This window comes from Pelodiscus sinensis, chromosome 22, assembly GCF_049634645.1.
Source record: "Pelodiscus sinensis isolate JC-2024 chromosome 22, ASM4963464v1, whole genome shotgun sequence".
Taxonomy (NCBI): Eukaryota; Metazoa; Chordata; order Testudines; family Trionychidae; genus Pelodiscus; species Pelodiscus sinensis.
The window spans coordinates 13975575-13991065 of NC_134732.1; the positions used below are offsets into that span (position 1 = coordinate 13975575).

A 15491-nucleotide genomic window follows, 5' to 3' on the forward strand; every position below is an offset into this window, starting at 1 on the left:
TTGATTCCAAAGAAACTCACCTTGGCAGTTTGCCCTGCTGTGTGTGCGCCAAGCTGGATTTCTAATGTGTAATTATCCACCAGCCAGTGCAGATGAACAGGTCTCAATCTGTGGGTTTTCCTCTCTAGCTCCACCTGCGTGTGTGGGTTTTTCGGTTGGCAAACGCATTCAGTCTATGTAAGATCCTCATAGGGTTCCTGGTACCACAGTGTCTGAGAGCTTCGCACAGTCTTTAATGTAATTATCCCAACACCCCTTCTGTGGGGCGTGAAAGTGCTATTATCCCTGTTCTATTGGTGGGGAAACTGAGGCACAAAGCAAACCCTGGCAGGAAGCTGGTTGCAGAGCAGAGAATTGAACCTAGGTCTTTTAAGGGCCATTCGAAAGCCCTAACCACTGTTCATTCTTCCTCACTTTCAGAAAGAGCTGCAGCCATGTAGGCTATGTCTACACTACAGCTATGTCTACACTGGCACCCTTTTCCGGAAATGCTTAAAACGGAACAGTTTTCCATTATAAGTATTTCCAGAAAAAGCGCGTCTACATTGGCAGGATGCTTTTCCGGAAAAGCATCCGTGCCAATGTAGACGCGCTTTTCCACAAAAAAGCCCCGATCATCATTTTCACAATCGGGGCTTTTTTGCGGGAAACACTACTGTGCTGTCTACACTGGCCCATTTCCAGAATAGTTTTCCAGAAAAGGACTTTTGCCCGAACGGGAGCAGCAGAGTTTTTCTGGAAAAACACTGACAATTTTACATTAGATTGTCAGTGCTTTTCCGGAAATTCAAGGGGCCAGTGTAGACAGCTGGCAAGTTATTCCGGAAAAGAGGCTGATTTTTCCGGAATAAGTGGCCAGTGTAGACACAGCCTACATGTTTTGTCGGCAAATGCAGTGCAACCGAAGTGCTGATTAGCATTTTCTTGTGCTTCATTTGCATAATCTATTCCATTCTGGTTTTGCACAAGAGGTTTTTGCACAAAAACAAGCAGTGTGGACATGTCCATTGTTGTGCAAGATCCTTATGCCCCTCTGGGAGATGGCTTCATTTGCATTGCTTTGTCCGACAAAACACGTAGTGCAGACATAGCCTACATGGCTGCAGCCGTAGAGATTTCCCTTCTTATGTGTCTCTGGGTAGCTGTTCCCACAGCCTCCAAGCAGGCAGAGACCCATCTGCATGAATGTCCATCAGTGAGGCGCACTGCTCCATACTCGGCTCAAAGAGATGATACCCAGCAACACTGTGATGCTGAGAATGGGCAACTGAAGCAACCCAATGCAACAGCAGTGCCCCCTCCAGTCACCCTCTCAGAGCCAGGACTGCGAGCTGGGGTTGACTCTTCTGATATGGCCCCCAAGGAACTGAAGTCAGATGGTGCCAAGATGCCCGTATAGAAAAGCTTGGTGGCTGGCTTGGGTGCCTGTGATCTATGGCTGATGAACCTTCAGTCTCTCACGTTATCAATATACAGTTGACTTCCGATAATCCAGAACCTATGGGACCTAGGTGGTGCCGGATTATCAGATATGCCGGACTATCAGGAGGTACTATAAGCTGGTTATATATATACTGTATACATTATATACTGTATAGAAAGTGTTCTTAACCCTTTTCATTGTACATACTGTATACAGTATACTGTAATGTTTTATTTTTTTTAAGCCTTTTTTACCCTTTTTGCTCAGTTCAGCTGCTGCCGCTGTTACCTTGTGACTTATTTTTTGCCGAAGCTCACTCACTAGGCTCTTGCCATTTTGATGCTGGACTATCAGGAGTGCCGGACTATTGGATGCCGGACTATTGGAGTTTTACTGTTCTTTGGACTCAAGCAGGGGTGGGAACCTTTTTTGGGTCAGTGCCCCCCACACTGAAAAATCAGTTGGGGGCCGCACACACCAGTGAGAAGCGAAAACAAAACAAACCGAAACAAAAAAATCCCCACCCTTCACTGAAACCCACCCCTCCCTAGAAAGACTCTCCCCACATCCCCTCGCACACCAGAGCTTAGGGGGGCCCAGGCTAGTAGATTTTGTGTGCTCCAGTGGGGATGGAGCATCAGCACGGGCTCCCCAATTCTGTGGGGGAGCCCTGAATCTCGGGAGCCAGATCCAGGGGCCGCAGGTTTCCCCTCCACCAGACTAAAGCTTTGGCTATTGACCAGGATCCAGAAAATGCTGCTTCTTCTCTGACCACTGCATTTAATTAAGCTTCCAGTCCCTAATCAACTATATTCAGTGTAGCCAGCTCAGTCTGCCTGGAGGAGAACCAAGGCAGGCCTGACTTCTGAACGTGCCCGGGACGTCAGCCGAGGTCTGCAAATCTGGCCTAGCTGTGGTGAGGTCTGGGAGTCTGGATCTCTGGGTTGGCTTCCTGGGTGATCTCAAGCAAGTCCGTGAAACTCTGCGCATTCCTGTTCTCTGTGGGTGCATCAGGGTTGAGGCGTGGAGTGGGAGGTGGGGAGGCACAAAGGGGAACAGGCACAGGCCCAGCATGTCAGTTACAGCAGACTTGGGGTTGCTCTAACTTAGGATACGTCTAAACTGCCAACAGAGGGGTGAAGTTTAGACGTACCCTTAGGCTTTGCTTCCTGTGACGCTCTGTAGCAGTGCGCTCTGGCAGTACCTCCCACTCCCTCCCCAGGGCCTGTACTGTCCTGGATGCTGGGAGCAGGGCTAGCAAAGGGTTTGCTCCAGTAGTCGAACACCAGCAAGCAAACCCCTTTATGCGGGAGGGGAAGGGTCTCCATCAACATGACCTAAAGGGGGCTCAGCACAATGGTGAGCTGGGCCCTACTGTCTCTAAATGCACCAGAGGGATAAATACCAGGCAGGGAAGGCAGAATTATTGAAGTTCATGTAGAGGAGCCTCGCCTTGCCAATAAATGGAGCTCTGCCTTGTCCACAGTGCACAGGGCTCGACAATCTATTGAATCTACTCGCCCGTGGCGAGTAGATTTCAGCCCGGTGCCCCGTGTACCGGGGGCGCGCGCATGCGCAATGCAGCTCTTGCACATGCGCAGTGCGGGGCTAGCAAGCGGCTTTTGCCGCCGTTCATCAAGCCTGGCAGTGCAGATCCCTAAAACGCAAAACCCAGGCCTGTCTCGAGCCTGGTGCATGTAAGCAGGTTTAAAACGAATAAAAGAAAGTTCTTCTTCACACAGCGTGTAGTCAACCTGTGGAACTCCTTGCCAGAGGAGGCTGTGAAGGCTAGGACTATAATGGAGTTTAAAGAGAAGCTAGATAATTTCATGGAGGTTAGGTCCATAAAAGGCTATTAGCCAGGGGATAAAATGGTGTCCTTGGTCTCTGTCTGTCAGAGGCTGGAGAGGGATGGCAGGAGACAAATCGCTTGATCATTGCCTTCGGTCCACCCTCTCTGGGGCACCTGGTGCTGGCCACTGTCGGCAGACAGGCTACTGGGCTAGATGGACCTTTGGTCTGACCCAGTACGGCTGTTCTTATGTTCTTATGTAAGCAAGGTTTGGGAGGCAGGAATGTTTTGAATAACAATGCAGATTAAGTGTGGTACGCGAGACCACCTCAAGAACACACGACAAGCAACCTTGCACTGGTACTTCTGTTTCTGATAAGCAACAATTACAGATGCAGCCATTCAACTGTTAAATACGCACCTAGCGGCAACATCCTGAGCAGAATGTACTCCAAATAGGGCACTGGGCATTTTACGTATCTTACACAATACGTAATCAATTGGTAAATATTATTAGAACAACCAAGTCTCGCTTTGCTATAAAATGGGCTTAGTAAGAACAATCATAGAATCCTAGGACTGCAAGGGACCTCGAGAGGTCATCGAGTCCAGTCCCCTGCCCTCATGGCAGGACCAAGTACTGCCTAGACCATCCCTGATAGACATTTATCTCACCGACTCTTAAATATCTCCAGAGATGGGGATTCCGCAACCTCCCTGGGCAATTTATTCTAGTGTTTAGCCACCCTGACAGGTAGGAACTTTTTTCTGACGTCCAGCCTAAACCTCGATGGGAGGGAATGGGCAGGACTGACGCACGTGTCCTGCTCCAAGTAACTAGAAGTAAATAAACCCTTCACACCAGCGACCCAGTGCGTGGTGTTCCAATGCGTGGGAAGAAAAGGAACCACGACCTCTTGCCTGGTTCGGTAGGTATCATACGGGTGAAGTGTAAGTGAACTAGGCTTTATTATTGTATATAGTAGATCTTCTAGTAATTGTTTTTGCATTGCTTTGTGCTATATTAATTGCTTTAGAACTTATAGTATTTAAGGTTTCAATTGTACAGTCATTGTTTTTAAGGCTTGTAAAACTTAAACAACAATGTTAATTGCTTAACGCTTGCAATAAATAAAAAAGTGGTTAAGTTTCCCTGGAGTGTCCTGGTTTCCCTTGGATCTAAAATAAATCAAACTACACAACAGTTCAGAATAAATGGACGTACGCTGGCTCTCCGCATGGTTAGGCGTGCAATTAGGCAAAGGTTTCTAACCATCAGAGGAGCTAAGTTCTGTTACCGCCTCATAGGGCCAAAACCCCTAACTGGCTGCAAGCCTGAGCTTGCTAAGTTTATGGAAGGGACGGTCTGATTAAGCTGCGTCTCGTGCCACGGAGCGGATCTGTGACTGCCGGCAGCAAATGTCTCGAACAGCTGGAGCTGGGCCAGGAGATGGGGTGGGCTCTGAGTTACTACAGGGAATTCCTTCCCAGTGTCTGGCTAGTGGGACCTGCTCACATGCTCGGGGCCTAACTGCTTGCCCTATTGGGGTCAGGACGCAATTTCCCCCAGGTCAGAATGTTAGAGATGCTGGGGCGGGGTGGGGCAGGGCGGGGGGGAGTTTGCTTTCTTCTGCAGCAAGGGGCCCCAGTCACTCATTGCTTTAAATTAGTGAAAAAGGTGGAGTCCCTGTAATGTGAAGTCTTTAAGCCATGATTTGAGGACGCCAGGGCCAGGAGCCTCTTACAAGAGGGCTGGGAAAAGTTCTCTGGCCTGCGACATGCAGGGGGTCAGATTAGATGATGATGCTTCCTTCTGGCCTTACAATCTAGAGTGCAGATCAGGGCGACTCAACTTTGGAAGCCCCGGGGGCCACAATGATCCTCACAGCACATGCCGAGGGCCGCAACTTAAGTGTGGTTGCTTATACATGCAAATATATATGCAAATATATGCAAACAGCTTCTTTCACACTGACGGGCATGAATACAAAGATTAAGCCGCGGCGCTGGACCCAGACGTGGCCAGTGGGAGCCAGGCAGCACCTCTTAGGCTCTGCCCACAAGGCTAAGCAGCCAGCACTTCCCACAACACCCCGGCGCTCCCAGCATCCTCCCTGGGGACTAGAAATGCCAACACCCTGCACCCGTCTGTTCCAGCCAGTCTGTCCGCTTGCGTCTTTCAGTGCTCACCCCGCCTGGGCGGCGCCTCGCCTTTGTGGAGCGTATGCCCCGTGGAGGCTATGTTCAAAGGACCCCCCCCCCCCGTGGGCCGCCTGTTGAATAGCCCTGGCTTAGAGCTCCCACATCAGTTGAATGGGGCTATCGCTGCCCTTCCTTATTGGGTAGGTTGAGATGCGAGACCGCATTGTACCCTGGCATGCTGGTGTAAATCCAGAGTCACTCGGCTGGCCATCGGGGTCGCTGGGCTGGGAGTCTGGTCTTTGGACGTGCCTGCTGATTGGGTTAATACTGGGCATTTCTGACATTAGCTGCACACCCAGCTCCCGTACAGACAGGGAACTTCAGGCCAGCTGATCTGGCCGTATTGATGGCAGCGGTGATACAGCATCACTATGGTGCATCGCACGCCACAGCCCCTTGCACGGGCTTCTCCGGCAAGACCTGTCGAATGTTTGCTGGAGGTCTGCAGGCCTGACTTCAGGGTGGCGTGTGGCAGGCAGGCGTGGGGGGGGGGGGCTGCATGGAAGAGGCAGCCAGCTCTCCCTCTGATCCATGCTGTACTTACCTTCTAGAATTAGAGCCTTAATTTTTATCCTTGCATTGAGCACTTGAGAAGCTGCAGTTAAGCCCTTTTAAAAGGGCTTTCGTTGGGCTTGGCTGACGGGCGGAGGCCGCTTGGCTGGAAAGGGACCCAAAGCTGATTTCCAGGAGGGATGTGGGCTCCGATTGGCTGCCAGGATCCTGTGCATGGAGGGAGGGAGCAGGGCAGAGGCAGCCGTGAGCCCCCCCCCCCCACTTAATCTGCTTTGACCTTAGCTTGTAACTAGGCCAATTGCCTGTGCGCTGGTGTGAGGGGTCCGTCGTCACCAGCTCAGGGCCCCAGAAGGGTCTGGCGATTAGAGAGATGCTTTGGCAGCTTAGCGACACACACAGCTTTCTCAAGAAACACCCTGGGGGGAGTCAACAAACCCTCCTGATCCTCAAGAATCCTGAGCAGGGTTCACCGCCGCTGTCGGACAGCTGGTGCTGTGGCCTAGTGGCCAGAGCAAGGGACTAGCAGCAGGAACGCCTGGGTTCTCTTGTGGATCAGAGCAGGACTCAAGGTGGTTGGCGCAGCGGAGTCAGGATCCTATTTCCGCTCCAGGAGGCAGTTTCTAATCGTTAAAATGGGGGAAAGGAAATGAGGGTTTGGCCATTGGCTACATCCCCCCTCAGTGCCTCAGTTTCCCACACACACTCTGAGATCCTTAGATGACAGAGGCTACTTGAGTGTAGACTGGTCTTAGTGCAGGGCACTGCTTGTGATTGGGTCCAAGCTGGCTGCTAGAGTTGCCAGGTGGTTTCAACAACAATACCGGACACACTTGACATTACATCACAATCGACACGACATCTTACTTGGAAAAGACCGGACCTTTCTATTGTCTCACTCTGTTTCCCGAACAGAAAGCTCAAATACTGGACTGTCCAGTTCAAAACCGGACACCTGGCAACCCTACAGTGGCCGCTGCCGTGCCACCGCCGCGAGCCTTCTCAGGCAGGATGCATGCAGGGCACGGGACAGGGCACAGAGCAAGGAGCACCGGGCCCTGTCCCCGAGAGAAGGATTCCTGTGTCTGAATGCAGGGACTGAGATGCCTTGTCCTCCTTGCTGGCGAGCGCAAGGTCCAACTACCTGCTGCAGCCAGGGCTGGCCTTACTATGAGGAGAACTGAGGTGGCTGCCTCAGGTGCCAGACGGAGGAGCGGATGGGGGGAGCCCCACTAGGACCCAGAGAATGGAGACCTTTCAAAGTTTTGGCCCAAGCGAGCGGGTATGGGGGCATCATTCGAGCTCCCCGCTTCAGGTGCCAAAATGTTGTGGGCCAGCCCTGGCTGCAGCCAGAGCCGACACCCAGCGAGAGGGGTGGAAATCCAGCCAGGGAGAGGGGAGACAGCAGGCCGTGGCATGCGGGAGACCGGGAGCTGGTGTGGGCGGATGCTGTTGCTCTGGGTCTCTCCAGCCTGAAGCAGGCAGGCGGCAAACAGGCTGAGCGGGCTGGGAGAACGCAGGACGTGCTGGAGTTGCAGCAACTCCACCGCTGCGCGTCTCCTCATAAAATATGGATCGCCCCCTCTGAAGCGAAAAGGATTTGTTCTCCCTTCCCGTGAAAGTCAGAGCTGAAATATTTATCTTTCCTGACTACCAGCGCCCTCTCTGCCTGGAGTGGCTCGCCTCTCGATTGTCACTGCAGAGCTACTGGTGCGCAAAGCGCCATCTCTGGGGGCTACAGCAGGGCCTGGGGGAAGGGCAGGGAGATAAATACATCACCAAGCCTAGAGCGGTTGGCAGCGCCGCGATGTCCAGCACCCCTGGGTGGGGGACTCCCCTTCCAGCCAAATCGGGTCACCCTCATCATGTCAAGGTGGGGAGGGGGTGAATTAGCTGTGGCCGCTGCCCAGCACCCTGGGGACGGCGGGTGGTGTGACAGTGCACTCAAAATGGGACGCTTCGTCACCCCCACCTCGCACGCCGTCGCTCTGGTGCCTTCCCAGGAGCACTGTGTGAATGAGGCTCTGACACCAGCCTCCTTTTGTTTGCTTTGGGGGTACAGAACAATTCTGGGGCGCAGGCTCTGAAGGCCCTTGCTCGAGGGGACCTCGTGCTGAGAACGTGCAAAGGCTTGGAGGCAGGAAGTCAGGAAAAGGCCTGCTTGGAAAAGACCTGCTTGGGTACATCCCTAAGTCGCACACTTGTTACTCCCCTAAATGACAAGAGGTGTCACTCAAAGGACGGGGGAATCACCTGTCCCGGCAGCAGGATTTGGGTCAGTCTGGTATCATATTTCCTGCCTGGTGCAGTTGTTAAATGCAGCTGAGGGCAATGCTACCTGGCAGGGAGCGTGAATACATAGAACCCTGCAGGGTTACAAAATTGGTGTCTGCATTTGGGTATGCAGCTGCAAAAATGATCCATGGATATAAAGCTGTTATCTGCCTATTTGCTGGGTTCTAGATACAAAATAGGTATCTGCAGCCGCAAAAATTAACCGTGGGGATCCGCAATTTGCAGGGCTCTATGACTACGATTAAGCTCCACACTCAGATAAGAAATCTCACATCCCAATTCCCGTTTGCATCAGCCAGCGAGGAGAGTTCTGCGCCTGGCACACAATGGGCGCTGATGGATACAATTAAAGAGCGAACAACATGGAATCCACCTGAATCTGAGATTTGTAAATACCTGGCACCTACTGCAGCTGGATGATTTTTGAGCCTTTCCCCTTCCCTTTTAGAATATATTGCAACTTTGTTGTTAACTCTTATTACAGCGGCACCCCGATGCCGCAGCCAATGTTGGAACCATGCTGCGCTAGGGGATGGATGTACCTGGCCCAAGGGGAGTATAAACTACACAGGCAAGATGGAGAAACTGAGGCCCAGGGAGGGGGAATGACTTGCCCAAGGTCATCGACAAAGCCAGGACTAGAACCCAGGTCTCCCAAATCACAGGCTAGCACTCTACCCACTAGGCCACTCTGCCTCAAAATTAGGAAAGCTCCTGCAGCAGGTGTTCTCCTTCATGCTGTAAATGAGCAACCGTGCTTCAGCTGAGAGTTATTTGACCTCCAAGCCCTATCCATCTAATCAGATACATGTCAGAGAGCAGCAGAGGAAACCTCATTCTCCAGCCAGACACCGGCTCAGCACTGGCATTGAGTGGGCTGTAGCAGGTAAGGAGCCCATGGAGGGAAGTGAGAATGGTTGAGAGCCCTTAGCTTGGACTAGTGGACTGGGATCTGTTCCCCCTCTAGTCTGGCCTGCCCCCTGCCGTGCTGTGCTTGAGATGTGCTGGGCGGGGGCCTGGGACGACTCTGACTTCTTTCCTGGCCTGGTCTTTGCTGTCTCTGAGCTTCCCAAGCAACCCAGGACTTAGCGCGGCAGCTCTCCAGTGAAACTGGTTCAAGGGCTGCCATCATGTCCACCCACCCGCATGCAAATATCCCCGCATGTCAAAGGGAAGAGCTTAAAAAAGTCAGTCCCAGGCTCCACGACTCCAAGCAATGCCTGTAACTTTACTGCAGCCTCCGTGACTCAGCCCCCTGAGGACCCAACACCCCCGCACATCGCCCCCCTTTCCCCCCCCCCCGCGCTTCTGGCTGAGACTGACAACGCTTCCATCCCTGAGTCACAGCAGTGCACAAAGCTCAGTAACCTTCAATAGCTAAGTAGGGATAGCCCCCGATGGGGAAACTGAGGCAGAGAGCGGGGACGTGCCTTGCTCAAGGCCACCCAGCACATCACTGGCAGAGCCAAGCATAGTGAACCCTAGAGTCATGTGAACCCCAGTCCCTTGCTCTAACCGCTAGCCAAAACTTCCTCCCAGGGTGGTGAATGCTCTCCTCTCGCACTAACGGCATGGACCACGGTGGCGTTCTGTGCCAGGGCAGGTCCGGATGGGAGTCTAATTGCAGGATCGGGGCCTTCCAGCTCCCACAAGCCCAGCTTGCTTTGTCTGAGCCACTCTCCCCACAGCAGGGATATTTAGGGAGCGCTGCGCCTCTGGTCGCAAGGCAGGGTCGTGCTGTCTCGCTGCTGACCTGCCCCGCAAAGTACTCGGCCCAGGCACAGAAGCTCTTGCGCAGCCTGATGCTAAATCGTTTTCTTCAGCTCCCTCAGCACTGAGTATCCAGTTCAGCCCCAGTGCCGCTGACCGGGACGGCTCTGGAGATAGTATTTGGCTAATTCCCTCATCCCACCCGACAGGCAGCAGCTTGTACAGGAGCCAGGGCTGGCAGCCGGATTCGGGGAGGCCTCCTGCACCGTGCTCCTTAGGGAATGCCCCTGTCTCTTCATGCCTTCCCAAGCCTTCTCTCTCCATGGTGGGGAGGCCGAGGAGTTTCCCTTTGCCCACCAGGCAGACGCACCTCGTGTTTAATGGAACACGGACCCTGCCAAACCCGAGCACTGCCGGAGTCTGACTCCCAGCAGGGCACTGCGGCTGTGGCGGGCAGGAATGCGGAGCTCAGGTGCAAGGTGGGTGCTGAGCGCTCCTTGAGACGCTGGCCCTCAGCTGTCCCTTCCGAGTCGGGGCTCTACCACCAGGCAGGGCGGTTCCGTTAGGGCAGGGCTCCTGGGTTCTCTTCCCGGCTGCGTGAGGTCGGGTGAGGCCCTTGGGCCTGAGCCCGCAGAGGTGGAGCACTTGCAGCTCCCCTGACTTTGTGAGGCTGCGTGTTCTCAGCACCTCTGAGCGGCGGCCTCACCTGCCCCGTGCCCCCGTTTCACCGTCGCTACCGATGGCAGGAGGACGGTGGCCCTCTTCTGTGATCTGAACTAAGAGCCAGCGCTGGCGGCCACTCTACGGCCCAGGCTTCCCAGAGGGGCCAGACAGCGCTGTGCAAAGCGCATTGCTCTCCTCACGGCCCAGCAGCTAAGCTCCTTCCCCTCCCCCACTGCAGAAAGCTGCTTACAGCCATCAGAGCCTGGGGTTTATTTCCTCCAGCACCCAGCTGAAGGGGCATCCCCGCACGGCCCCGACTCAGTTCTCCCACTGCCCGAGGCCAGCCCCCTCAGCCCAACCTGGGGTGCTCCCTGCTGCAGCGTTGCCCTCCCCTCGCAGTCCACCGCTGAGGCAGATCTCCTGGCCTCATGCCGCCCCCGAGTGGCCTTAAGCTTGCCTGGAGTAATGCATCTTCTTGGGCAGGTGCCACTTCACACCTGGGGAAGCCCTGGCTGTCCTCACAGCCGGGGTGAGGAGACCCTTGGGGAAGGCCAGGCCAGGCCAGGCTTCTCAGGCTCAGCCTGGAGACTCTGTTGTGGTGTCTCCCCTACTGGCTGCCTTCCTCACCTCGCTGCCAGGGGTGAGAGCAGCCTCGGCTGACCCTGCCTGAGGCTCCCAGCCTTCCCCTCGAGTGCCCTTTCCTACTGACTCCTGGGGCTGGCCGGCTCCATGACACTGGCAGCTGCAGGCTGTTGGCATTAGGTGGCCTTGGTGTCACACTCCATAAAGACAATAAGACAGCGCACGGGGCGAGGAGTCTTCAGCAGTTAGGGCAGGGCCAGCTGTGCCGTGGGGTTGCCAGGAGCCTGCCTCAGCCAACTGTGCTGCCACCAAGGGGCTTGTTGGCCCACACGGGCTCTGAGGGGAACCTCATCCTGTCCGAAAGCCAAGCAGGCCACCCATCCCTCGGCACCCCCATCAAACAGCCTGCCGGGGCCAGGCGGATCAAGCATTCTTGGCCCCCTTCATGTGTTCAGATCAGGGGAGCGGGGTGTCCGCTCTGGGACATGTGCATGGCCCCCTCAACGTGATGGGGAATGTGGGGCTAGCTTAGGGTAGAGTCACTGGCCTCTTGAGGTGTCAGGAAAGGGAGGACTCAGAATGGGGGGGCTATGAGGCAAAGCCCCTCACCAAGACAGAGAAGGTGGGGCCAGCTCTGGGCACGAGGCCTGGCCCCCTCAGCATGCCAGAGAGCAGCGGGGATGCTGCAGCGGGGAGTCGAACTAGGAGTGATGAGACCACGTGAGCACTAGGGCCTGACTTTCTCCAGCCTCCTCTTCCAGAGCAGGGGAAAGAAGCCCGGGAGCGAGTCTCCCACCAATTCTTATTGGCAGGTCTCTGATCTCGACTGGTGCCAGGATGCCGCTGAAGCAGATTGGATCTGACGGGGGGAGAGCGGCGGTTCGCACTCAGCCGTCACGGGCTCTTGCAACAGGCTCTGCTGCAAATTCCTCCTGATGCTTTATGGAACTGAGGCCTCGGCTCCATCGATCGGAAGGAAAGAGCCGCATCCAATCAGGATTCCTCGCTGGCTCCTGCTGTGGCTGGTGCCTAGCCTGTCCCACCTTTTTGCCTCAGGCTGTACCTCCCATTTTCTCCCCCAGCCCTGTCTGCATCTCTTCTTCCCAGGCCACTCTGCCTTCCACACCCAATCGCTGCCTCTCGCCCCCTCTTCTGCCTGTGCTCTCTCGGAACAGTGCGGAGCCTTAAAAGTAAGGGGGCTCTGGCCCCCCCTCGCTGCAAGCTGGATGCGTGAACTACAGGAGTGCTCAATGGTGCTTGTTAAGCAAGAGCATCCCTTCCGTCTCTCCTCCCCTCACCCTTCCCTCTTCCACCCCTCCTGAACCTACATTGCTTTGCCAGTCGTCTCAATCCCGCCACGGGAGCGTGCTCCCTGCACCACCTGTTCCTCTGCCGGCTGGCACAGTCCCAGCCCTGCCGCTTTGGGTGGGGGGGGGAGGGTGGGCAGAGGAGAAGGGACTATTCAAGCTGCTCTATTGTGTCTCGGCAGAGCCTGCTTTGTGCCGCCCATCTGAACTTGGCAAAGAGCTTTTCCAGGTGAACTGCCAGGGCCCTGTCACAGCTGGACAGACGAAGCACAGACACGGGAAGGTATTGCGCCCGCCCGGGAATGGAGCCCAGGAGTCGTGCCCCCGTTGTCTGGTCTGGCCGTTCCATGCCCAGTCTTCTCCTGCTGCCCTTTGTCTTTATGCAGATACGGGGTGGAACAGAATGCCCAATCTGTGCAGTTCACTGCGGATGCTGCTGCCATCACTGTCCAGCTGCTTCCTTTCTTTCCTTCCCTCCCCCCAGTGCTGCCGTGCTGATTTCTCACTGCACTAGTCCCATTGGAGATCAGGACTCCACTTTACTGTCTACAGTGGAATTAAAAGCCCAGGGCTGGCCCATGCTGGCCGGCTCAGACTCGGAGAAGCTCAGGCGAAAGGGCTGTTCAATTCCAGTGGATACTGCTCTAGGACCCTCTGAGATGGGAGAGTCACGGTGCTCGGGCTGCAGCCATAGCTGGAATGTCTACACCACACCGCAAGCTGGCACGGCCCAGACATGGGTGTTCAGCTGCAGTGTTGACATACCCTGCCCTGAAGAGCCTCCAACAACAACACAGAGGCAGACTGGCAGGGAGGAAATGTGGCCCTCCTCTCGCTGACAGGGCAGCAAGGGTACAGCGGGATGACATGACTTTCCCCAGACCCAGAAGCAGTCTGGTACAGAGCCCAGGTCTCAAGAGTTAGCACAGCAGGGGGGAGCTGGGTTTGGCTGACGGAGGGCAGGAGATACCAGATGTGCCTTGATTCTTCTACTGAGCTGCTCAGCCCTACGGGGTAGGTGGAATAGAGATGCATATGGCTGGGCTGCCTACCTTCACCGAGCCCAACACTCCCCCCTGGGAGCAGAGTAACAGGGCTGGTTGGTGTACAGCTGAACCTCAGCAAGCCTGATCAGCACCATCTAGCTACCTTGGGCACTGTGGCCCCCATACACTGCCAGCCCACGTCTAGCTGCAAACAGGGAATCACCTTCTCGGTTCCCCTCCGGGCACCGCCCTTGGATCTGTTCTGGGCCGTGGCTCCCGCCCCACCATGCAAGGTGGTCAAGGGCTGCCATGTGTCAGGGTCTCTGTAAGGCATGGCCCTGCCCGCCTTACAAACAAGTGATGTTCCCCATGTCAGCACGACTCCGCAACGCAGGCAACTGACTTACCGTCCACCCCCCTCCGTCCGTCGTCATGTCGCAATAGACCTGGAAGCCCGAGGGGTAATGAGTGGGGAAGATGGAGTAAACACCGTCCTCTTGTTGTCCGCTCGCGTAGATGTCAAAGCAGTCCCGGGGCCGCGAGCCTGCAGCGTCGCACGGGAGGGAAGGGAGAGCAACGCAGGGCTAATTAATTGTTTAAATTAGAGCCTCCCCGTTTGTTTCTGGCTCTCACCCCCGCTGCCTGATATAATTGACTGCTCCCACTCAACCTCCTCTCCTCTCATTCTCTTTCCTCTGAGGCTCGAGGCAAGCAGCGTCCTAGCTGAGGCCTCAGTGGCTTCCAGAGGACTGTTTGCGGCACTAATAAGGCACCGAGAGGGAGCCTGCTGGCCTCCTTGCTTGAAAGCTTTCGCCAACACCCCACATGCACTCACCCCTCTCCCAGCACCACGCAACCAGGGCCTTCTGCCAGGCAGATGTGTGCAATGAAAAGGGCTGCTTGCTCCCATGGTTAGTGAGGGTGTATGTATTGCACTGGCAAGTGGGGCCTGCAGGGAGTACAGTGTAGCTAGAGAGGGATGTATGCTCTGTGCGTGTGTGTGTAGCGCACACAGTACTGGTGTGTTTTGTTGGCACAGACGCAATTACAATCTGTATACAATTAAATTTAAAATTTAAATGTGAAACATTTTGATAAACACAAATTGAATTTTTTGGGGGAAGTGGGAGGCGGAATTTACCTTCGAGGAGTTCAAAATTTTGCCTGATTCAGAACAAAGCCAAAGTTCAAATTCTCAAAATCCTTCCTGCAACAGACCTGTATCATACAGGTCAACCAAGTGGCAGAACAAACCCTACGAAGGTTGCAATAATCAAGTGCTACAGCGTTAGGAAACACCAGAATTAAAGCTGCCTGGGTGTCCTTAATTTTTGTCCCCCTTGTGCATACGCAGAATGGTGTGGTCTTTAATTATATGAGCCCATATTTTTTCCACAGGACCTCTCTGCCTCATTACGTGTGCAGAATGGATGGCACTCCCTTAATGAGAAGTTATTCAATATTTCTTCATGTTCTTCAGCGTCTGGCCTGGGCCTAATTTATCACACACTATTCACCCTGATGTGAAGACAAAATATATTTCCTTGTGGGCTTTTCTGTGGTGCTCATCACCATGGTATCCAGGTGCTTCACAAGTATTTGCTGGCTTTCACATCATCTCTCTGAGGGAAGCAGTGGCATTATGCCCATTTTACAGATGGGGCACTGAGGCACAAGAGCGTGCACTGATTTTGGGAGCCCAGTGTCAGCCATTGCATGGGTAACCCTAATGGTGGGCTTTCCTAATGTCTGAATGCTTGATACTGCAGCCTTAATATTGGTCATTTAATTAAGTACATTGGGTGTAATTTCCTAGGTGGTAGTTTATTTTTAATTAAAGCAAACTTGAAAGTCAAATTCCATCTTGTGGCATCATACTGACACTAATATGTTTCCTCAGCAGAGTTAAAATCTTTAATGGTAGTAAAAGATAGCAGTAGTAGACTGTTACCTTCTATGTGGACCTACAGTAGAGCAGCAATTGCAGGGAGAATTTATTATGGAGCATGCTCAGTGTGGAC

General features: G+C 54.2%; 1 protein-coding gene across 1 annotated transcript in view; it reads right to left on the bottom strand.

Annotated features, from left to right (window-relative positions):
- FIBCD1 (fibrinogen C domain containing 1) overlaps window positions 1-15491 on the bottom strand; it is a 44629-nt gene that overhangs the window by 7229 nt on the left and 21909 nt on the right. The window contains exon 4 of the mRNA XM_025187390.2: window positions 13878-14014. Within this exon, the coding sequence (XP_025043175.2) occupies window positions 13878-14014 (137 nt within the window). The remainder of the gene's footprint in view (window positions 1-13877; window positions 14015-15491) is intronic.